At 36.1% G+C, this 26,012-nt stretch overlaps 1 protein-coding gene across 3 annotated transcripts in view; it reads right to left on the reverse strand.

Moving 5' to 3' along the window:
- Mib1 (E3 ubiquitin-protein ligase mind bomb 1) overlaps positions 1-26,012 on the reverse strand; it is a 506,537-nt gene that overhangs the window by 411,620 nt on the left and 68,905 nt on the right. For all 3 annotated transcript variants that reach the window (XM_076386737.1, XM_076386739.1, XM_076386738.1), the window contains exon 9: positions 23,787-23,938. In XM_076386737.1, coding sequence (XP_076242852.1) covers positions 23,787-23,938 — 152 coding nt within the window. The remainder of the gene's footprint in view (positions 1-23,786; positions 23,939-26,012) is intronic.

Raw genomic sequence — 26,012 nt, forward strand, 5'->3', positions numbered from 1 at the left:
TATTGCTGGAAATATTACCATGGTAAATGATCACTGTCCTCGTGGGAGGTATTCTGCCTTCATATCGATATTAAAATAGAAATTCACGATTTCGCTGTTCTCTAGGACCTAATTTGAATCTAGGATAAACCCACGCATTATGGCAGAACTGGAAGCATGGTCACAGAAAATATGCGTATGTTAATTATAGATGTATCAGTTATTGTACAATTGTACATACAGGAGGGAGAGCGAAAAAACGATCACGGAAAATGTATAATATCCAAATATACACCGTGAACAAGGATCTTCTGTAACAGAGCCAAATTGTTCATTAGATTTTTCGACGTTACTTGATATTTCAAGTAACCTCCATTCTTTTAATTTTAAAATGTGAAATATGCTCGCGAATTATATGTAGTAAATTTCAAATCGTTCAAATAAATTCATATTCAACGTATACTCGTTTAACGTCACCAATAATGTTATTCTTTATTATTCATTTTATTAGCATTTAAATAAAAAGCTCATTCTGGGTGTGAAGTAACTCGCTTATTATCGCAGCTCTCCTTTAAAGTCGTAAAACACGAAATAAACACTGCATGCATGCTTATTAACGTTTCGCCCGCCGTATGGGGAGACACACCCCATTCCATAAAAGCAAACATCTCATGAATAAATTAAAATAAATAAAAATCTCAATTCGATTCATTTGATTAATAGTACTGCAAGATTAAAAGAAAAAAAACTACGTACTAAAATATTAAACATAAAAATTAATTCGGTGCTCCTAAACTAAACTGCCTACATTATAATTTTATGTTTAAATTCTTTCACGGAACTTGCAGTTTTCAAATGTCAACTCTTACGATGGTTAATGGAATAAAAACCTAGGAATCCATGGAGATTATTAAAATTATCCTTGACTCTCTGTAAATAAATGCTAACTCTTGTGAAAAAGGCACCGTATTAATTTGTGTAACTTAAAAATATCAACGAACCTATAATCTTATAAAACTCAGACAAATTTAATAAATTTTGCAGACATTTTCGTAAGGCATTATTTTTATTTCCATCGACCCAGATTTGAAACAGTGTCAAAAGAACAAAGGCAGAAGCTCCCAAGAAAGAACTTCCACTCATACAAGGGCAGTAATTCGCGTGGGAGTTGGAACTTTGGAGCATTAAGAATCTTACGCCAATTGTGGCCTGATTTAATGTCGCCAATAGAACCTCAAAATAAATCTCTGGGCACGTAGTTGGCCCCGAGAGTAGAGGATACGTTTCACTTCGCCTTCCTCTTTAATAAATTTTCGAAAGCAGGCTGAACTAATTACGTCCGCGACTGCAGAATCTTAAACGAAATCACTTACAGCCGAGAACATGTGAAATACTGCAAGGCATCCGCGAGCCACACGTGAACTTGTGCACGGATCGCCAAGTGGAGATGAATTGTTCCTTTGCGTTGTAACTTACAACAGCTGGAGGAACAAAACAACTTGAAGTTTTATTGGCAGAAAAATTGATCGCCCTTTTGATGTATGCTCATAGCAGAATATTATCGGATTAATGAAATTAATGAAATCAAAGGGATTTTAATGTGGACTGAAATTATATTGCACATTCATAAAATGTTGTAAAAAATATAATAAATAATTCTATTTGATCTGGTGATGTTTGGAAAGGATATTTATATGAATATTGTTCTATATATTCTGGTATCCATAGCTGCATGATAAAACAACATAAATTATTTGTATTTTTGAAATATTCAAAGTTTCAAGTTCGAAATTTTGAATCTGAATTGTGTACTATACTGAAAAAGATACCTGTTTTAAAAAGACTGTTTTTATAGTCAGATGAATATGCATGGTTGAATATACGTAATTGTACAATTTAAATTCTTTTTCTAGATCCAGTAATTCTCACAAGACTAAATCAAATAATTCATCCCACTAACATAGAAAAGCAGATCAAAAGAATACGTGTCGAATATTTTCAACCACTCTACAAATCTGTTAAGTTTCAATACAATGGAAAATTATAGCTTCGAGTAATTCCGTTTTCACTGACTTCCATTATTCTAATGTATGTTTAAAGTTTCACAGACGCGCGCGCACACGCACACGCACATGCACCCAGTAAAATGCAAATGACACGAGCATTCTTTTATACAATTCTCGATTTTATCCATTCACAATAATTACATTTAGCTGAAGGTGGGAGAAAAACGAACATTTGGCCGCGTGGTCAAAAATATCTTAAACGCACCATAATTGTTATTTCTAAAACCTTTGAGTTTGTATGAACATCAGCAGTCTAGTCATTATAAAACAAGTATAACGACAAAATCTCGAGGATCAAAAATCTAGGGTTCCTCGCCACGTATCACCTTCCAGCAGGGATAGTATGAAACTTGCTGTTTGGTGACGTTACGAGGTAGAAAGGGAACTTGTCAAATGAGGTGGGGATTCTTAGTAATCACTGGTTAGAGAGGCGATATCCACCCCATTTGAAAAGTTCTCTTTCTACCTCATGACGTAACCAGAGTGTAGATTTCATACCATCCCTGCCTCCTAGTAAACTACGGATCTTTAATCATTTATGGGAACATGTAAACAGTTACAGAATGTGTACAATATGCCAATATTTACAAAGGATAATAAACAAAGTACAAATTACACTGCATCAAAGGTAAAGCAAATTTGTATCCAGCTATGTAAAAATGTAAATGAAAAATAAAATAAAAATGAGAAATGTGTTTACATTGAGATACACCAGTCTACTTATCACAGTTAACCAAGTATCTCAACGAGAATAACGAACCCAGTAGAAGGGGTCCACGTGCGAGCAGTCATCGAATGGTGGTTTCGTCGAAGCGTAAGAAGGAAAGGAAGTTGAGAAAACTCCGAAAGTTTCGACATAGCTGAAGACAAAATGGAAGAAACAAAGGAATGTTGGCGGTCTGCTTCCTCTTCGCGGTCTCGCGCAGAATTGGAAGCAACTATCCAATTTCTGAGGAAACAGGGAGTCGAAGGGGAGGAGAGAAAAAGAAGACGCAAACCAGAGAGGAGAGACCAAAGAGGATAAAGGAGATAGGGGCTTGGCTGAAGAGCGAGGTAAGGCGATGGCGGACAAGGATGAGGCACGAGGTGAAATTCAACTTAGCGATCCAGCGACCCGAAAACTCCGAGTCGGGGCCGAAACCTTTGAAAGATTTGATAAACGCTGACGTCACTTCTTACGATCATCCCACGAAATTGTAGGCGGCGTGACGCGACGCGAATGTCGGTTCCACGTCGAATATTCGCGAACTACTTCCAGCCAGGGTGCTGTCGGAGCAACCTATCCTCAATATGAAATATCGAGGCAAGGGCCAGCGCGGAAAGATGATCGAACGATAATGAAAATTTCAATAATCCAAATCCAGGGATCTTTTCATCGATTTGGTGATTATCTACGTCTTCCATGATGAAACAATCGATTAATGATTGTGCTATACATGGAAGAGATAGGTACAGAAGGGGTAACGAATCTTATTTTTGCTGAATTAGGTCAGTACAGATCTATGGTTATGTTCAATTTTAGCCTAGGCACATACGACCGATAATTTTGTCGGTTTAATTAAAGGCCAGTTACAGACTGAACAGAATTTTATGTATCGATTGTTCTCTTAGCCATTAGATAGAAAAAGCAGGATTGTTCAGTCTGTGATCGACCTTTAGTTAGACCAAAACAATTGTGGGTTGTGTGCGTCTAAGTTTAATCCCTCAAGTGGCGAGTATGGATTTTGCACAACTACAAGTTAGTTGTATGATGCGTTGTTTGTTGAATATAATAATCTTCAATTCCTCTTGTACTTTATAGATAGTGGACAAGTATTCTACTTACCTATATTTAGTTCCAAATAGAAATTGCACTAAACATTTTTAAGAATTGGAAACAACCTTCTCAAATTCACGGAAATTTTCTACTCACTTAAGAAATTAAAAATCTTTAAAATACAGAGAATCCTAAAAATCTATAAAAAAAGTATTCAAATTTTCAAATATGTTGTACATCTTGAAAACCTTTTTTCCTGAAATCCTTGCTAAATGATCTTAAATTAGAACAATGGAATGACGTTAGTTAAGCTTAACTTTTAAACTTTTGAAAATTCTAGAAACATTACAAAATTTAGAAAATTTTACAATATTTAAACTTCTTGTAAATTTTAAAGATCTTGAAAATCTTAAGACAATAAATAATCGAGCTCTATTCATATAGAAAATTGCCGAATTTCATGACCCATATTCTTCCAAATTACTGAAGGGATTTCAATCAAACTTTTACTGCCAAGAAGAAGACTATTCCTCGTCTAAGGCAAGAGACCCTTCCTGTTAAATAGGTACTTTTTATGTTTAGGTATTTTAACCGCAGATGACAACCCATTTTTGAAGAAATGAAATTCAAAGTTGAATTATTAATCTTTAGATATTCAAATACCTGTGTAGAAATGGCTACTTAATCAGAATTATTATCATGTACCAACATACACAGCAGCCTCCCACTTCTGTATCCCAGGTATAAATCCAACTTCAGTAACATCTGTTTAGTTCCTTTCTTCAATTTTTATTTAACTTACTAATCAAATTCTATCATCAATTACTAAATAAATTGAATTCTGTAGACCTTGAAAATCATGAAAATCTCAAAATTCCCAAAAACCTAAAAGAGCGATAATAATGTCTAAAAATCTCCACATGAATAGTCGCCAACATTTCTAACGCAGAAGATCGAACTCGAAACTATCCAAGATCGGCACAGCTCGCAAGGGGCAGCATCGGCGCTCGGAACGAAGCCAATAGAGCTACTCCTGACGTCAGAATGACGGATAACCGAATGTCTGACGTGTTCGCGAATTCCCTCGCGACTTCGTCTTAATCCCAACGGCGTCAGGGCACAGCCAGCAGCTCAAATGCTTGTTGCTGGCGAGCACAGACGCGAGTTAGCGTGGTTTTGCTATAGGTAGCGTACTCCTGTACCAAAACCATGCCGATCCTCCCTGCTGAAATACCTTGAGCTCGCCAGACTGCAGAGCAAGCTTTGTCAGCTCGGTCTGAGGTGAACACAGCATTAATACCAATCCCCCTCTCCCAGGCTATGCCTTCGAGGAACAATCACCCCCGCGCCGACAGCCCACTCCCGCTTCTAACTCCGTTCATATCGAATTCTTTGGCGCAATTTACGAGGGAGCGCCGCGGAGAGGAGGTCGTTTAATCCTGAAAGTCAAATCCTTACACGAAAGCCATGCCGCAGCACGCCGTGGCTGGTACGTTTCGCCAAGTGTTTTCTAACCCCGTGAATCCTTTCAAGGATTACCCCGCGTGCCTGCGCCACCCCCAGGGAATCTTGCGCGTATTATCTCCCGGCGGAATGCTGAACCGATTCGAGCGGAATACTTAGCAGTTGCTTTGACCCCGTGACTCGGGACTCGCATTCTTCGAGCATGTAAATCGAAATCAAACTGTAGGTAGACATGTTCTGAGTGTTTGAAGATGTAATAACATAATACACGGTAATCGTAATTTTTCTCAAATTTTAACACCTTATCTACGGATGACGCCGTTTGGCGTCAAATTGAATACTGTCATCTGTTACAGATGACGCCGTTAAGTTGTAACTTTATATGGAATAAATTTTTGTTTCTGCGGTTATATTGTGAAATATATGTACATATATCTATGTTTTATTTTTCATGAAATTTTTTATTTTTGATAGCTTCATGTAAGAAATATTTATTTTTTTTATTAAATACAGACATTTATAAGAAATAAGCATATATATGTTCTTCCCGTCTTAGCGGTAGGAAACCAACGTTCTGACCCCGTAGATAAGGTGTTAATATATGTTTTCTTTATTGCTGCGATCCAACTCGTTTTTCCTAGGCAAAAACTGAACTGCTGAAAATGTGTAAATAATGAAGATATACATTCCTATGATTTAGAAGTAGAAACTAATTAACAATACCTAATTTGAATTCCAAAATTTTAATGAAACTGTTTTTGAACTATTTTGAACTTGAATTTATTGTAAACTGTTACCAGCACCTCATCATGGACATAGGCGACTATAAAAAAATATGTGTCTAACATTTTTCGATGTTGTATCTAGAGAAGATGGGGGTGAGATAGTAGATAGGGTAAAATGGCAGAATGACAGTTTTTGCTTGAACCGATAATATAGTAGATATAGTATAGCAGATATTAGATGGTGCTGTAGAAAATTGAAACGAAATTACGATTTTACGCGTGTGGCTTATAAGAATTTCATATCATAAATTTCTGAATGAGAACTTAAATAAAGGTAAGTTTCGCATGGGCAGTAAATTTTAGCGTTTGTGAAAGTGGAGAATTGAATATCATATTGTACTTTAAAATACTTTTGATATCTCAATATTATTTTAATATTATAATATGAATTATGCTGGAGATGAGATGGTGAATTTGTCACTGTAGCATATGTATAACGATTCATTTGCTTTATAATGTACGTATTGTACTGTTAACCCCTAAAATTGCACAAAGTTACGTTACGAAATCAAGCAGACGAGTTTGGTTTTGGTCATAGAAGTCCTCGTTAGCTGCAATACGCAATACATGATATAAAAGGAAAACAGCTAGCTTGCTCACATGTCCAAATTATATTCAGTACATTAATATAATACTCTTATCCCAGTATGTCTACCATCCTACCTAATGCTCGGTTTAAATGGCGAATTTCTTCACAAATTAGTTTTTCATTTTATACCATAGGCAAGAGGAAAATTGTTTATTTATCTATGTATATTTTTGTTACTAAAACATGTAACAATTACAGAAACAATATCCATTATGGATACACTTGTTTTCGTTTAGTATGCGCTATCATACACCAATCTCTTCTGTCAAATTTCATTAAAATCTGAGAATTTGTATTGATTAATGGTCCTGATAAAAATAAGTATTCTTGTTTTCTAAAACGAGAAGACTTTGGTGACAACAGGTTCTCTGAAAACGTGCAACGATTTCTACCAATTGATACGAAGTTCTCAAGTGCAATTTGAAGTGGAATCTGAGAAATCCAAAGAAGAATGTTTAATCTGTATTACAACTGAAGATTGTGCAGAAGTCTCTCTCCCTATTTACTCAGTTTTACAAACAAAATTTCCTGCTGAGAAAAGGAAATACATTTGATGAAAGTCCCTCGCAAACGATATTGTTTTATCCCTTCATCAGTCCGTAATCATTTGTTTCAGGTCTAATAGGAAAACGCTTTATGTGAGGAAACGATAAGGCATGAAATAAAAGAGAATCATCAATTTACCAGCGTAACGTTGCAAATTGCACTAACTAGGGGGGTGGAGTATAAAGACGGAAGTTCATACGAGCGTTACAATCTACGATAGTGCCGCTTGATACCGTGCTTCCTTCATAAACTGAACTTATTCTTATCTTCATAACCTGAATCTAAAACTGTGTTTATCTCAGCGAAAGAAAACTTCCTTAGATCGCGGAAGAAAGTAAATTTGCGAGAAAATCGAGTATAATTTTCGATCGATTATTACTATGCCATAAATCGACTAAAACATTTTCCCTTTTCCAAATAAAACAGAGATAAGGTCACTTTACTGTTATACTTGAGAGTCAAATTTGAATTTTAAATTATGGAAATCACGTGAAGTCATAAAATATAATACCGTTGATATCTTTCACGAATTATAATAATCCCATTACTGTTATTTCAATGGTATTAACAAACCCACATAAAAGTCAAACCTCTGTATATCTCTTTAGCGATAAGTATACCTCGTTGAAAGCTTCTAATCGGCACGGATTCGGTGCAAACTGCATTTTAAGCAATATCAGCTAAAATTTTATGTTCAGCATAACAGTTGGTAATATTTTCACCTTGTAAATCCTGCTGCAGATGAGCGTTTCTTTGTCGTATTTGTAGCAACAAGGACAATTCCTAATTTTCAATTGTGGAAAACACGTAAAGTTATACTAACGCGGCAACTTGGCGAATTTGTCTCTACAAATTGCCGCAAACGTGCTGCCAAGTTGCCGCGTTCGTATGTTTTTCGTATGTATTACAATTATTATTCCTTTCAAATAGTTAGCAACGTTATATTCCTTACTAAAAAATCTAAAGCACTTGCACAGAATTTCTGTTCAAACTCTCAATTTAGGAGAACAGGGTACAAGATATGGTAAACAGACTAAATCATCCTAAAAAAAAAAGGGTAGTTTCTGTTAAAATGAAGACTCGATAAAAATAATGTCCCATTTTCCAAAACAAAAGGAGAGGGAAAAAAGAGTACCGCCTCGGGTGGGTCTCCTACATCGAATCAGGAAGATCAGACAGTCGACTCCCAAGCGTTCCCAATTAATAGCACAAAGAGGACAAAACGAAGAAGAACAGGTCGAAAAAAGTTGGTGACGGCGGTTGAATGCATAATTCCTAACGAAAGTGCGCCGTTATGTCCTAAGGGTAGCGATGTAGTTTTCGGTGGAGCTAGCGGCGAAGGGGAAGGGGGATGGGGCAGGATAACGAGAGGGTGGAGGGAGAGGAGCAGGGATACTCGACGTTAGTTCCAAGCGATTTGCCTCTCATGCGATTTAACACGAGGGCTATTATAACTTGATATAGATATAATGGCGCGGCTTTATTCAGTGTCTCTGTCTTTTGCAATGGCTGTGCGAGCGCATGAAGCGTCCAAACTACTGTCTGTCTCAAAATGAGGAATTTTTGCGAAACTTAAAATAAAGAATTCGTGAAATTTTCTTTGCTGGGACCTGGTACCTTAATAATTCAGTATAAGTAGTACTTCCAATTAAAGTTAAGATGAGCTAAATGAAAAAAAGAAAAATCTCATTGAATCTTGCTACCATAGTACGACTTTCAGACAAATCATCCAGCGTAACATCCAGTTATAAAATTGTTTACCTTTAATTGCAAAAATATAGAAATTACTGGTTCCTTTTTCCTCATCCCTTTCAGGTTGTTCTTAACCCACTATGCTAGTTAAATGGAAGTTCGTTACTAAATTATGAATATAAAAGTGGTATGATATCATGTAAATTATAGTAATAATTTTTAACACTAATTAGATCTACTGAAAAAGTTAAATGTTGATATAATTAATTGCATCATGAAAATAGGATATTCAGGCGACTACTGTTTAGCTACAGCTGACTAGCTTCATCATAACTAATAGAAAAATTTTTACACAAATCCTTTTATATTAGCAAGTTTGAAAAAGAAACATACCAAGAGTTTTATTGAAATAAATACATTCGTTTCATAACATTTCAATATAACCTTGTCCCAATTCTGGGACAATAAGGTTCTTAAATATATTTTTCCTGTTTCAGACATAAAAAGTAGTAAGGAAACAGCCTTCTTTCGATTTCGCCATATGTCACGGTGTTAAAATGCTTCAACTTTTATTAATAACTTCTCGATGATTATACAGTAAATCGATTCCATATTTTCTACAGAGTTTTCTTATAGTCCCAAATTAGTTTTAATCAAAATTTGAACAATGTCTTGAATTTTGACGTTCAGCTAAAAACTACCTTAATTATTCAAAAATGACTGGCTAAACGCGCCACCTATGTGTCCGTGCCATTCACTTCCCATATCGTGGCTATGTTCTCCCTCCCCAAACTTCCCTGCAACCCTAAGACTCTCATCACTTTGCCATTACTTCGCAATAATTATTTAATGGCAGGAAAGTAGTCAAACGAAATTAACAAACTATTGGAAGTAATTAGATCTTCGAGGTGAAATTAAATGGCTCGAAAAGCTATTTCAATGCTGATCCCATCCTTCAAGCCCCGTAACCTCATCGTCGCCTTGTGTTCCGGCACCTCTGCTCTGACAGCTCTCCACCCTAGCAAGAACTAGCGAAAGAGTCGGGCTAATTATACCGACAACTATTCCGAAGTTTACGACCGTCGATCGGAACGCGTCCTGAACGAAATGTTCGCGCTTATCTGCGAATTCCTGCACCAGAGTCTCCTTCCTCTTATCCTCGTGCCACCCCTCGCGGCCGATTTAGATCCTTCTTTTTCCTCAGACCGTTCTTCCTCGCGATGAGAGAGGAGAAAAGCATGGCTCAGGAATACCAATTGGTAAAACTCGCAAGTCTGCGTCGTGCAAGGAATTTCGCTGGAATGAGTTGAATTAGGGGGTAAGACTTGAGGAACGTCGACTGACGAGTTGAACACATTTAGAGCTCATCTCATACCACTGTGTCGAATTCTCGATAAGACGACATTAAAAGTGTTGTCAGGATAATCCATAACACGAAGCATGAATTGTACAAGAATATTTTTTTTATCATTGACCTAAGATATTGTACGATTTCTCTAAGCCTCGGATATAAATTCCATTGAGAATTCTTGGAATGAATAAGGAAAACTGCAATGAGACTAAATGAAATTTGGAAACAATTACTGAAAGAAGGATGGAACGAAATAAGCACGGAATTTAAAAAAAAAAAGAAAAAGAAGAAGAAGAAGAAATTCTTAAAGTGTCTGTATTTGAAAGAAGTTATTTAACAAAAAGGGCATTCTACAAGATATTAACCAAAGCCAAGGTCTGTAATACCAAGGATCTATCGGTAATAGGAAGCATTGCTAAAATTGCCACGATTTGATCCATCGGTATCTACTTGAAAAGTCTTCTAACCTTTTAACTGTTAAATGTGGAGAAAACAACAATTTTCTTTTGGTTGGCGTACTTTGGAAGGATTTGTCGTGGGGAAAACATTTCAGTTACCAATAACCACAATTGTGATGAGTACAGAATTTATTTTTGATGCATGAAAAGTGGGTAAATATTGCCTTGGCAATTTTCATTATACCTGTGATTACAAGTTTAGTACTAAAAGAGCTAAATAAGTCATTGCGTTTGAAAATTAATACAAAAATTATTAATTTTGTAAAGTGTTTGAATATTAATGTAACATTATCATTAGACATTATTTTATTTTAAACAAATAATATAAGTACCCATTATAAATTACACCAATAATCTTTGTACCTCTGTTAACTCAGTAATATACAATACCATATACTACAATATCAATTTCTTCTCGTCATGGACAACATTATACTGTAGTTCAAAATAAATGACATATTATCAGAATATTAAAATTAATTATTATACTTCAAACACTAGAAAACTGTCAACTAACTAAAAACCTTATTCAACAACAAATTTTACCCGAGACACTAGAGACAAATTTAAAGAAGAACAGCACTTCCCGAAGTCTAACGCTATCATACTATCCTGTTAAGCTTTTCCAGGAAAGCACAGTAGCCAAGAGTGAAAGTCGAGGGTTGTCGCAGGGAGGCATGCGAGACAAATCAGTCGACACGCAACCACATCCTTACGAAATTTTAATCACGTGTCGCTGGAAACTCTCAGGATTGCCTGGTTTCCGTGCACACACGCGACCGTGGTCCTAACAAAACAAAACAAACGGAGGTCTGCTGGTAAGGGCGAATCTTCTGTCCGGTTATGCTCGGCGTGTCACAATCAGAGCGCGGCGCGGAGATCAAAGTGATTCGTAATGCCATGTCTGCTCGGGCGACGCGCGCGCGTTCCGCGTTGCGGCTAACATAATTAAGCCACACGAGACGCCAAAGTGGCTTCGAATTTGCCCTTGTCTCGTGCCACGCTTCAACGAAAAACGAAATTATCCACGGCGAATCGGAGTTGGTGAAAGGGGGACCGGTGTCACGGCTGAAACGATAACGCGTACCTACTATTTGCCCGATGGCTCTACCAGCAAACGCGAAACCTGGAGCATTAATTATAATTCTAACGGTAAATCTATTGATTAGACAGAGAAGAAAGGATTTGAAATTACAATGGTCTGCTGCTGACTTTCTCTGGTCGTTTGATCTCTATTTGTTTTCTTTGGTAGCGCAATTTTCAAAGACTATGTAGAATGAAGGTTTAAATAACTGTGCTTTTTAGATTTCTGCCACCACCTGTTTACTACTTCAAGTAGACAGTGTTTAACGATAGGAATTTGTGTATTATTCGAAACAGATGAGTTTTAATCAGAAAATTAGAATTAAAGTTTAAAAAACAGTAGTATGATCGTAAAATTAATCAAACAATAAAACTAACATGTTTAGGGTATTAAACAAGTGAAGCAACAGGAATATTGAAAAATGAGGGCTACAGCTTTCTGCATGGCCACGACTTATTGCTACTATTTGTTTATGTTAGGTGAAACTTTCACAGCCACACTGTATCTAAGCTATATTATACATGCATTGTTGCGAACACCAGGTACGTGGCCATTGCCTGCTATATTCGCAACGAAGAATAAGAAGACGGTAGAAGCAGACGTCTTCAAAATTGATCAACTGAGAGTTGTTTAACAGCTACCATCGCAATAGATCGCACCTTGCATTGTAACCTGTTGAATAAGACAACCGTAATATAACTGTAAATAGAGACTACAAGTGTAAGTAAAGACTCTGAATATTGCGTATAGTATTTGTTATGTCGCAGTGCGCAGGGAGTCCCCGACTAGTTCCCAGAGTCGTTACAATATAAAACCTCTTATAGTAAAGTTTCAGGATTTTCGGAATTTTTACTGTTTATAGAAATTTCGAAACATTCAAGATTTTTAAATTCCTAAATTTGTAAACTTTCAAATTCGCAAATTCCTTCGATTCCTTTCGGTACGCAAATCTTAAGAACGTAACTTAACTATCACTATAAGCACTCTTTTATTTCCGATTTTTGCTGTAAGAAAAGGCAGAAGTCCATTTAAAATAACTTTGAACTAGTAAAGGCCACAAGTTTAAAATAACTCTGAAAAAACTCATTACAAGAATTCTTTACCCATTAATAGAGTCTCGATTAATTGAAACGCGACTTAAACTCGAAGTATTCTTCTAATAGATAATTTTATCATTTTCTAAAGACTACTAGTGATGAAACATAAAATACTTTAAAAAATTCGTTAAATAAATTAATAAATATTATTAAAACATTCAGACTATTCGACTACAGGTGTCACAAATTTTAGGTGGATATTTTACACATCAAAATAGAACGAAAATTAAAAATAACAAAATTACGTTTGAGACTTCCTATCTGAGTTTCTAATTATTGCAAAAATATTTTAAATTCGAGTGTAATGTGTCTGACATAGAATTTATTCTACTGCCAGCGTGCATTAATCAAGTGTCAAATCAGGCACAGCAATGTCAGTGGATTAAGTGTCGAATCAAACACATTTCACACGTATTTTAGGCGTTGAATAGAAACGCAATTTCATCTATCTTCGTAGCTAAATAGATCATTATCTGCGAATAACTGATACTAACAATTCAAATAACTAATTCTATTCTAATTATTAATGTTTTACTTCCCAAAGGCTTGAGTTTCAAAAAATCGAGCCATCTACAATGTCCTCAAGAAACAGCAGGACTAGTTTACTCTAAATACTCTCCAGACACAATAACCAAAACTACTGATCCTGTAACAAGGGAACGCCGTACCAACGTTAGTTACTTATATGTACCATATCTCATACGTATCTGACGCACATGGAACGTCAGAGACGCGGCGATTGGCTGTTCGTTCAGTCGAGCTCGCACAATGGAAGCCCATCAAAGGGTAAACTTCGTCTCGCGAGGAAATCCTCGTTCCTTGCCGCGGCGCTCCCGATAATACGCAATTTCGAATAATCGAGAGCGCAGCGTACTTGGCCGCGTTAGAGGTAACAAGATAGTTAGGCAACGTACACGGTCGAGCGCGTGATTTCACGTTCAGCGTAACTTCGAATTAGTTTTCGTAACGGGACTTCTCTCGACTTGTATATTCTGTGCGAAACCGCACACGTCCACAGACGTCTTGCGCCCTGCCAGGGCTCCGTGGCCCTTAAAGCGCTTCCCAGTCCTCGAAACTGGCGGTTTAATCGAATTCAGCTGCACATAAATCGATGTCTCTTCGCGATAGAGCAATTTCATTCGGACGCCGGATCTTTGTGGAATGGTAACCACAGGGCTGAAGCATGAAGCACAGGAAGCCCTTCATAAGAAGAAACGATGTGAAACGGCTGCTCTTTTGATACGAGTCGCAATCGATGAAAAATTAATTGCCCCCTCGGGGTCATAAAGAAACAAATCCTATTATACTTTTCTATCTGTTCCTTGTTTCTGTATTCCACATTTCCTGTGTGTTCGTTCCATTTCGCTATTTGCTTTAATCTCGTAAAGTATAGTTTTCCCCGTTATGAAATGTGGCCAGGGTCTTGTAACAACGTTGTAATTAAGCGATAAAACGAGACTTTTTTGCCACACGAGGGGAGGAAAATTTGAATGCGAGACTGTAATTGTAAGATATTAACCGGAAATTTATTTCTAGCAGAAAAACTTATTATGGTTATGCAAAATCTCAAAATACACAAAAAATCGATAAAAATATACAACGATATTGTTACCTTGTTAAAAAAAGTCTGTTTACATAATGAATGAAACACGATCAATTGAAACAAAATAATATTTGCCTAAAGAATTTATTTAACATAAATATTTCTTGTATATCCAAATTTTTTCCTAGCTGCGAATACCCATAATAATTTATTTTGTCTCAATTTTCAAAACCTGTAACTAAAGAAAAAGCTCTGAGATATTAAGTAAGATGATCACTAGAACCGCGAAGACATGGTTGATCTATACTACTGAAACGCTAAGAAGGCGCAATGCATGAAAGCCAATATGCTTTTACAAATTTTCATTATAGATATTCTCATAAACTTTCTGAATTACTATTATTATGAGAAGAAGCATGGAAAACGTGCACAAAATAAAAAGCAATTCTATCCTTTCTAATACCCCTAAAAAAAATCATTCCTTTTTTCAAGCAAATTAATTATTTACCATTTTATCTTATCACATACTGAACAAACGTTTCGAAAATTCATTCCTTCCATCGACTATTATTCGAAAGTGGAATTCTATTATGACGTTATTATCGCAATGTTGTTATTACATTATACCATGATACCAGTCTTGGAATAAATTGGTTTCTAGTTTGTCTAACACTGCTGTTATTACAACGTTGTTATCGTTGTATTAGAGAAATACAAAATTAATGCACGAAAATAATAATCTACCATGGAGGCGCTACACGTAGCAGCCGTGGCATGAAATTGAATTTTCAAAGCTGCAATAATCATCTTCTAAAATTAAATGTAACAAAAGTGATTTTAATGCTACAGAATAATCACGATATTTACAATTTTTACTACAGACGTTATACATGTGTATGATAATAGCGTTAAAGAATGGAAAATAAATTCTATAACGCAATGGTATAAAACAAATAAATTACCGAGCATGTACAGTAACGAACTGATAATTATAATTGTAAATTTTCATGAATCTTCTTAAATAAATCATATTTATAAGAAATTTCTTCCCTCCTAAAATTAACCCTCCAGTTGATAGTCCAGCAGAAGTCGTATCCATCTTTTTCTGTTGTGTTTTCACGATTCCGTGATTATTGGATGGTATTTAGTCTTTAAAATATTTAAAATCTCGAAATTTTTGTTTTTCTGTTTACATGTATTTACATTAATATAAATCTTATAACAAATGAAGATACCCCGCGTTTTTGTACAGAAAATTGAAAAAATCACCCACGACTAGAGGGTTAATGCTTAAAGATTTCTTTCAAATACCAATACTATATCCATCATGCAAATTCTTGCCATTAGAAGACAAACTATAGTTTTATAAGTTATTAGTTTCAATATTATTGCTTTAGTATGTTTCAATCCTAGTCAATTTTACGATATTTATTATTCCTATTAAGAGGCAGACCAAGACCAAAATTGCTGTTACGCTATCTTTATCGATCCTACAAAGGGCGATCAATTTCCTCAGCTACGTCCCTTAACTATCGGTACGCAGCTGCTGATATAATACTCAGTGGTAGCTCAACAGAGGAGCTGGAATTTACAATGCAATTCGTGTTTATATCTCCGTGAGTAGACGTAATAATTGCACCATCATGCTTGAATAACGAGCAATCGGGATCGCGGAGGAACAAAGAGAAGAGCATAACTGGATAATTTTAGTAGCCTTTCCGCGTAATACTCATGCACTGGGATCTGCCATCTGATTATTTCGTATTTCTGCGTTCATAAAATGTTATTAACCACGAACTACCCGATACATGTTTCTGATAACACTAAAACATTACAATCGACACATTGAGCGTTATCTAATAATGGACTATATGTGAATTAGTCTGCACTAAGCCGTTTAGTATTCTCATTATGCAACAAGGATTGCAAATTGAAATTTTACATTTTTATATTTTTATATTCTGCTGCTTTCCCCTGTAAAACTTCTTTGCCTTTCCCTTGAAATGTAAACGCTTTTGCTTTCAAGGTGAGTAATTATTTGAAGCGTACGATATTATTGTTTCTGTAAATATTATTAATAATATGGTAGAATACTAACTGAAGATACTAATTAAATTTTTAATATTCTACATGAAAAGTCTGCGGCTGTGAGGCAAAACGACCCACATCACATTTTCAAAAAATTCGAAGTTAGAGTTTGATTGAAGTATAGAATATAGACAGAATATAAAATTTGTATTTTGAGGAAAAAGAAAGGACACTAAAAGAAGTTTTACACTTAAAAATAAGGATGCAAGGAAACACAAGTCCATAAGACAGTATTGAGACTGAAAACTTTAAACGCCAATATCTCAAAAACAAAAATATTGTGACCTAGGTCAATTTCCTTTACAACCACAGGAATAAATTGACAAATTGAAAAATTATATGAACTTCCTGTATATTACATTAATTACTTTTTAGGTATAATAGAATTTGAGTTATTGTACCACGCAATAGTACGATAATATTGTCCTAATTAAAGGTTAAATTAACTGTCTTTTTAAACGTAACACCAGTTATTATGGTCCAACTCAGTTACTAGGAACAATTGAATACACTCTCGGCTTGTTATCGTCTTAACTAAGTTCCCAGGACACGGTGCAGCGTTATTTATGATAATAACCTTATCACACGTAACGCGCGCCATTTCCGTCGCAGCGTCATATACAAATTAAGCTATACAGCCTCGCATAAGTATACCAGCCCCGACGCATCCATTGTTCTTAGAGTAAAAGTTCATTTCGCAAGATTAAAACGTTCGTGCCGTCTTCCTTCGACCAACTTTTCGCTCGAAAGCGTCACACTTCCCGCGGACAAAGCTACGGATGTAAACAGATTAAAAGAAGCAACCGAAGGATCTCTTGAGGGCCGAAGTACTGCAACATTTGCTCAAACAATTTCTGGCTTAAGTCAAGCAAATGTTTATTGTGTTAAACCAAGCTTGAAAGAGTTTTATACATTAATACAGGATCGCGGGAATGCTGGTTATGGTTGTGACTTTTAGATCGAAGTACAGGTGAAAGAGATATCCTTATGAGGTAAATATCCCAGTAGCCGACCATATCCTGGTACGTAAATACTAAAGGTTAATTTTATTTAATTTTTAGCTCAAATTCTAATGTACCTAATAAAAAACAAAAATAGTATCTTAAAACAGCATATAGAGATACTGGGACGCAATTCAAGTGTCAGGACATACATTTTTTGGTTGTTCATTTGCTAGGACATTTAACTTCTTAAGCACGTGAGTAGTGGAATACTTATCTTACTTGTTCTTAGTTCCATAAGGTGGGAGATTTGCAATGTTCATATTTTTAGAAATTGGAAGATTTTCAAAAAATATAAGGGTTTCAATATTCTCGATATTTATAAGACAACTAAGATATCCCATCTATAATTTTTAAGACTTCTGACGTTAATAAGATTTCGAAGATTTTCTAGATTTTTAAGCATTTCAAAATTACAAAATTTTCAACACATTCAAAAATTACAAGATCTTAAAAATTCTCAAGATTACTACGTTTTCTTAGATTTTATACACTTTTAAAGTGTATAAAACTTTTATACACTTTTAAAAATTTTCAAAGACTTCAAGGTTCTCAAGATTATTAAGAACTCTAAAAAACTCTATACTATGTTATATAACAAAGTTATGTAACTTTTCCGACATATGTATGTAAGAGACATATGTATAACATCTCTCTTTGCTGTTTTCTAAAATGTTATATTACAAAGGTGCAACTCTGTCATAGAATATGTAGTATAAATCCAGCTTAAGATTTGTAAGATTTTCAAATTTCCCATCTTTTCCATCTTTCCACCTCTTTTCATTGAATTTCGAAATTCATAATTATTTGAAAAGTATTATTATACCATACATTTCGTTTTTCATTTCAGTTCTGTAGAACTTATGTCACCATATTAACATAATAATCTGATGACAAATAAGTGTTCTTGAAGTACGTATAAATAAACACTTTCTATCAAAATTGATATTCCTTAATGAATTAAACAAAAACGTCAATTACGCCCATTCACATTGAAATACAAGAGTACTGAAATCATTCATAAAAACATTAACCCCTTCACAACCTACCAAAAAAGTATAAGTTTCACAGACTTATTTAATCCAATTCAATTCATTGCTGAATTCTCGTGAATTCAGCAAGAATTGAATGCAAATATTGTAAAAATTCATCATTCAAACTGTTCTAACCCAATATGGGCCATAAATCTATGAACGTGTTAACAACCAATCAAAACAAACTTCATCACACACAAACCCTCATTTTAGGGAAAACTGTCGAACTACCAAGTAACGCCAAACTTTGAACGAAAAGTACACGTATGTTTGTTTTCCCATCTACACCAAGGAACCCTAAATAACACTCGTTATAGACAAGCTAATAACTAAGACTAATGACTAAATAAACAAAGTCTGTAGAAGTGTCCACAACCCCAAGTAAATCTTAATCCTGCGAAAACGAGGCGCAGGTTGCATTTCGACATATAGCGTCCATCGGCCGACCCTAATTCGAGAGCACACAGAGGATCGACTGAAGGCAGAAGCATGGAAAACGAGGGAAGTTTCGTCAGCAACCCCGGGAGAATGTAGCCTACAAAGCGGCAGAGTGAGGGACGGGAAGGGGGTGGAGAAAGAGAAGCAAGCGGAAGAGAGCTGCACCTGGAGGGCAGGAAATTACGTCTCCGGACATCCGTTCGTTCGGCTTCAGAGCTCGCGCAACACAGGACTTGAGAGAAGCTGCCAGCTCCTTCACAGATGGAGGAAAAGCGCCACGGAAGGGTAGGAAGTACGAATATAGAGAAAGAGAAATCGCACAGAAGAGCCTCGGCTAGTCCCTGACCGAGAAGGGGACGGGACGGTTCTAGAAGAATAGCGTCGGTGTACCAGAAATCAAGATTCAAAATGTCATTCAAATCTGCCTTCACTTCGCGCCAACACCAACTATGATCAATGGAAGGTCCTTCGTTTCGAAATTGAATTATTTTTAAAGAAAACTAGTATTGACAAAGATAAGAGGTTGGAGGTACATTGATAGAATCGAAAATTCTTATCCAATAGAATTTCTATAGTTACAATCTTGTCCCTTGTATTTTGTAAACATATAACGATGCTAGTAACTAGAAATTATTGCTGTTTAGAGATAAACGACATGTTTAGCAAAGCAATAATATTGTTTCTAGCATTATCAATTATTTATGATGTAACTGCAATTCACATTTTATACGTATCTAGAGAAGGATTGATTAACAATGGATAAAAGATTATTCAGATATGGGTGGAAGGTTCCAAGCCTACAACATGAAAAACATTACAATTGACCTACTTCCTTTACATAATAAATTCCCAATCATTTATTGTTCGATACGCATTTGAATTTGACGTTACAAATTCTCATTAAAAGAGGTTAGTCCATGATAGTGAAAACTGCTAGTAAAGCTGATAGAGACATGATAAAGGGTCCTATATTTCAGTTGAGTAGCTAAAACTGAAATATGGAATAGATACTAATACTGGGGCAGAAAGCTCTTGGTAAGAACTACCAAAGAGGAAAAAAATATAACCATCAACTCAACTTAATTTAACATTCAAAGATTTATGTTTCTCTATAGATGGCTATAGAGAAAACTCATTTTAACTGATGGGACCAAGACCAGAAGCAAGGTCTTATATTTGAATCAACTAGCTGACACTAAAAATCTGGTAGAAGCTGAGTGAAACTAAATTAGTTCTCCTTGATAGTCTTGATACTGAGGCCGTAAATCTTTGTAGAGCTACTAAAGCAAATGAAGAGCAAACTTAACATATTAACATAATCACCAAAAAATTGGTAACCCAGATGCGTTACTTTCCCCGACAATCAGTGGTTAGTTTGCATTTCTGCAGCTCTAATGGCACCAATGCCGCATGTACAGAAACTACCATATCAAATTTCATGGAATTCCTATAATCCAGATCAGAGATATACAGCTAAATACACACAGGAACACTCACACACGCGCGGAATTTAGTCACCGGTTGTTTTACTTTTTTGGACTCAGGGGACCTCAAAATGTGGAGAAATACAAAAAACTGAGGGGGAATTTGACCCATTACAATACTTTCCCTCTATTATTATAATACAACAGTCGAAAAAGTAAAAATTCAAAGATTCAAACTCAAAAATTATTGACATATTCGCATCAACTTGAATTTGCTAGATAGAATTCCAAACAGAGTCTCGAGACGAACGATAGTCAAGTTCGCTGCTGACAAGTAGGGACGCAAACGGAATGTTTACATGCATCTCAACTCACAGACGGAGTCAAAGAAAACTTCATTAGCTTTGAGCACTTACCCCCACCCACGTCCCCTGAAACTACCCTGCTGTGAATTAGTTTCAAGACACACTCCACCCACTTGCTACGCAAAATTCACTCCCACGTACAGTCGGCCCACCATTCTCGGCGAAATCTTGATCTGGCTCGCATGAACTCGCACTCTGCTTGGAAGGTGATTATGATGATCTATCAGGGACATCCTGCATCGCCTTTAACCTAATTTGAGTCTCGTTTCGCATCAGGTGACATAAGCCTGCGTAACATCACGCTCGATTTTCGCTGCTGCTCTATGGAAGCCACTAACAAGAGAAGGAGGGGGGAGTAAAAAGCAGGGTAATAGGTTCCTTTTGAAATACATTCTCCGGTGATGCGGCACATACATCTTCTCGCAGTAATCAGCACCCTTCGGTTTAAAAGCAACGAAGGTAGGTAATATCCTGAGGCCATAGACAGGGATGCGAAAACCAACCCCCCCTACCCTTTCCTCAACCTTCCACGGTTACAGTTACCCCCTTCAAGCCTCGAACCACCGATTCAGTGGGTTCACATGTTTAGGTCGCGCTACTTTCTACCTGCTACCAAAAGATCGAGCACGAACTCTGACCTAGTGCAAAGGACAGGCAGTTGAATGGGAAATTTAAAAATTTGAATATTTTCAGAAAACAAAACGTGCAAAAGAATTCTAGCTATTAGATACTGATGATTTATTGTACATTTGCTGTTATTCAATGTTTCAATTATTAGAAAGGTTCCGAGTGTAAGAGTACACTAGAATAGAGAGTAATATTTAACCATTCCAATACAATGCCGGAGTCACTGGTAACTCGCCAGTGTGAGTCAGAAATGACTCCAGCTTCGGACGGTGCTTAACTGTTTGGAGTTAAGTGTGTTAAAAACTGTCCCACCTTTTGCTTAGCTTTTTATGCGTGGCAGGATATATTTTAACCTATCTCGAAAAGTTGAAGTTACTCGTAGTCATACAGTTTAATATTTAATATTTTATTTAAAGAGTTTCATTTAGTTGGTAATACTATGAACCATTTGTAAATATATAAATAAGTAAAAACAAAAATATCTACAAGTCAAAACGCATTAGTAAGTTGTTGACAACTGGGATTTTTATTTTCTTTAAAATCGTGTGCCTCAAAGAGTTAAACGATTGAAAAGCAGTTTAACGAAATTTCGAAAATTAGGCATGAAAGACACATTTAATTTCGAATTTGAGCTTAAGTCAATTCATCGAAATTCTACTATATAGGCGACAACTTAAAAAGAATTAGTACTTGTGTCAGAAAAGAGAATGCTAAAGTGAAGATAAATAAAAGCAAAAATCACTGATCACTACTAGTATCCAAACAATGTAATTTATATAAAACACCATTCTGTTCTCAGTGCTGTCCGTCGTTCCAAGTATTCCGTCTGTATCTCAAAGTAATAACCAGAAGCGAGCAAATCTCGAAGATTCTCGAGATTGTAGGAGACGAAATTGAACAGGAGAATGGTGGAGTGAGAATCGAGGTGAAATTAACTCAGTACCTCTCGAGAATGACCGATTCGATTAGACTTTGTCGAAGGACGACGACTTCGGGAACACCTGTGGTTCGACGTTCTTTCATGATTCGAACGAGGGAACAAAGCCATTGCTGGAACACGATGGTCGATTGGGTACGTCATTTTAGAAACTCTTTTTTACTTTACCATATCACGTACTATATAGTGGCTGAATAATTTCATTGATGAAAGAAGGTATAAATTAAGAAATTTCAAGATATCCAACTTTTTAATTTGTTGTAAGTTAAGCTTATTAAACTAGTCTATTATAAAGTATTACTACCGAAGAAATTTTATTCCGTGAAACCACTTCAAATTTCCTACAACTGAATCGCAGAACTTGCTTCTGAAACTGTTTCCTCCTTTACGATCAACCATACTTTTTCCAATATAAATTATTATTTAATGTCCAATATCTATCACCTAAATAGGTTGTACATATCACAAAATTAGTACATTCTTATCCTCCATTATACTTCAAAATTTAATTTCTCAAACGATAAAAGGCACTGGAACAATGAGCAAAATTAAGTGACTACTGAGATAGATACATATGTATAGTACTACTCCCTCATTGTAAGATCATTACTACAATCAGTGTAGCTTGACAAATAGTATTTAGCCTGAACAACAATTCATAAACTAATGTTTAATTGAAATTATGATAGTTCTGAATCTAGCACGTAAATAATACTCAAGAACTAAAATTTTTCAATTATATTATTGTTGTTTTATGTTAACTAGGAATACCTTTAATTTATAAATTAAGAAGTTACAGTTCTAGAAAGTTAAGTGTACAGTTTGACCCCATCTTCCCCTACTACATTTGACTCAAAACTTGACTAATACCAAAATGAACAGTCATGATTCTGAATTAATCTCAAAGAACATGTCCTATGATACTAAGTATATAAATTCAGTGCATTCTTAAAGAATATTCAACTTTTATTTACGAAGTCAGACAACCTTCATATTAGCACATTGAACTAACTGTAAGTCATGTAAAATTCTAGAAATACAAGTGGCATTTGTTGAAAATTCTCATAAGACGTTCAAATATTTCAATTAAAACATAAAAAATAGTACATCTAAAGACACTGAATTAATTTACACATCTAATATAAACTCGTCAATGAACAGCCTCAACTTCACCTTACCAAAATACTTTAATAACTTTGAAAGATAATCTCATTCTCCGAGATTTTTCAACAATAACGTTCTGTTAATTGTCAAGACGTTGTCAAAAGAATGAGAGTCTTGATCCAGCGTCTATACGACAGACACGAGCCATTCTTAATTGTCAGCCGGTTTAGGGTGAGGCCCTTTATCGTTCTTATCTCGGCGGCGTTCATCTCGGACGGTTAAATTCTACCGACAGAAGCATTCAGAGGGCGACGCTACCGAGCACAAAAGCGTCACATTGAAAACGCAAGGTACTCACCTTGGGTTGCCACGGAGAGCGGCATGGTGCAGAGCGTTGAAGCCATTGTTGTTCGTCAGGGTGATGTCTGCGGCATGGTCCAACAACAGAGCCAATATGTCGTCCCGCTTCTTGGAGATCGCGTCGTGGAGGGGAGTGTCACCCTCCGAGTCCTGGAATCAACAGCATTACCTTGTTAACACTTAATTACTGACACAGAATTTTTGAACTTTAATAAATAAGTATTAAATACTTATAAAATTATTATAATAGTAACTGTTATACAGGGTATTCGATTACAGGTCAGAACAAATTTAAGGGGTAATTGTAGATATCAAAATTAGACGAAAATGAGGGACTACAAAGCTGCACTTGAGTTTCTCTTTATTATACTTATAGGTATTAGAAATTGGTGTTCAGATTTCTGCCTGACATTCGGCAAATCAAATGGTATCATTGTCGGCCCAAAACTCAGGCCATGGACAAGAGTGATTTCATAGGGACTGTCTGGATCGAGGATTGTTGAATCTCACTGCAGCATTGTGAGACATGTGCCCCCTTGCATCACTATATTACATCACAGTATTAATGCGGCTCTGTTAGCAAATAAAAATCTTCTTGAATATTGTCTCTGTCGACCGAAAACGTACTGATACTAGTCAGAATTCTTACTGCGTTGCAATACCATAAACGACCCTAGATTTCCCGTGTCATAAACTACCTGGTCGCATCGAACATTTTGTAGGAAATCCAGGAAACAGTTCTACCGTTGCTGTTTCTTTATAATCAAATAAGCTGTGGATTCTTATACATTGATATCTCAATAAATATTGTTTCTTAATAGATAGAAACATTTGTTTCATTTGGACACTAGGTATACAGAGTAGAAAGAAGCAAGGCGTGTCCTTTTGGGCTCTTGAATCCTTCACCAATCTCAGTGGAAAAGTCAGTCGGGGCAATGGAAGCCATCTGCGTGAAACGACTGCGTTCTCTCAGTGAACGCAGTATAATTATAATACTCGTCACTTTCTTTACACGTTTATAATTAATAAATGTAATGTTATTATTCTTCATTTTCGTCTTATTTTAACGTCTAAAAGCACTCCTTAAAATTTCTCTTACTTATAATCGAATACATAGTATGGAAATAATTGAATTAAACTTAGAATAGTTAAATTAGACTCATCAACCTAGATATTATCTACATTCCAAACTCTCATCATTTTCTCATAACATACTTAATTCTTAACAGATTAGAGCTTCCCCCAAAATTCCATCGAACAATTCTTACTACCCGGTAACCTAACAAAAGCTGATCGTGGACATTTAACGAGCCATCAAGTGTACAAGAAAAATTCAGTCCTGGCTCCTCGTGGCATCAGTCGGTTGCGTAAATAATACGGCATCAGGCACAGATACTTTATGGGATCAGTTGATAGAATCCTTTGTATAACTCCAATAACCGTGGAGGATAAATCTACCGACGCTGTCGAGAACCGGCGGCGCTATCTCGCGCTATAAATGCTGGCCATGTGTCACGCGGCTAGGTGAGGGTGGAAGAGAGAGGAGAGAGATGGATGTGAACGGTGGACCGTTGAAAGAAAGGGGAACAACGTAGAGAGAGAAGGATTTTGAAAAGGGGACACGAGGGAAAGGGAGACAGAGTGGGGGAATTGAAAGCGAACGGACAAAATGGCAGAAAATAACGTAGAAACGGATAGCACTGGCCCAGGCTGAAGCTTGTAAGACAGTCAGGAGACCATGTACCTTGCAGTAACTTTCTCATTATAAACTATAAAATAACTTTTTATAAAAAGTTACAAACAACAACTAAAGTACAAGAAACAGTGTAATACAACAAACCCTAAATTATTGTAATACCTTCAAAATACAAAAAAACAGCAACGAGCTTATAACAAAATAATACTTTATTGTGTTGTATCCGTTATTCTTGTCAACTCTATCAACATATAAAGTATTCACCATACAGATAACATTCTACGACCTCAATTTTGCGAAATCTGTTAGCCTCGAAATGTACCTACATTTGCAACTTGAAACACAAAAAATGGGTAGGTACAGATACTCCTCATTGCACGATGTCATTTACCCAGAAACTCGTGAAATTTCTGCCTCGCTATTTTCTGCAAATCCATGCTTACTCCAACGTCTAGGCACACAAAAGCGCAGGGAGCTACAGCCGTGCAAACATTTCGCTTAACTAGCCTTTTTGAACGTGTTCGGGAA

The sequence above is a fragment of the Calliopsis andreniformis genome, chromosome 10 (assembly GCF_051401765.1).
Source record: "Calliopsis andreniformis isolate RMS-2024a chromosome 10, iyCalAndr_principal, whole genome shotgun sequence".
NCBI lineage: Eukaryota > Metazoa > Arthropoda > Insecta > Hymenoptera > Andrenidae > Calliopsis > Calliopsis andreniformis.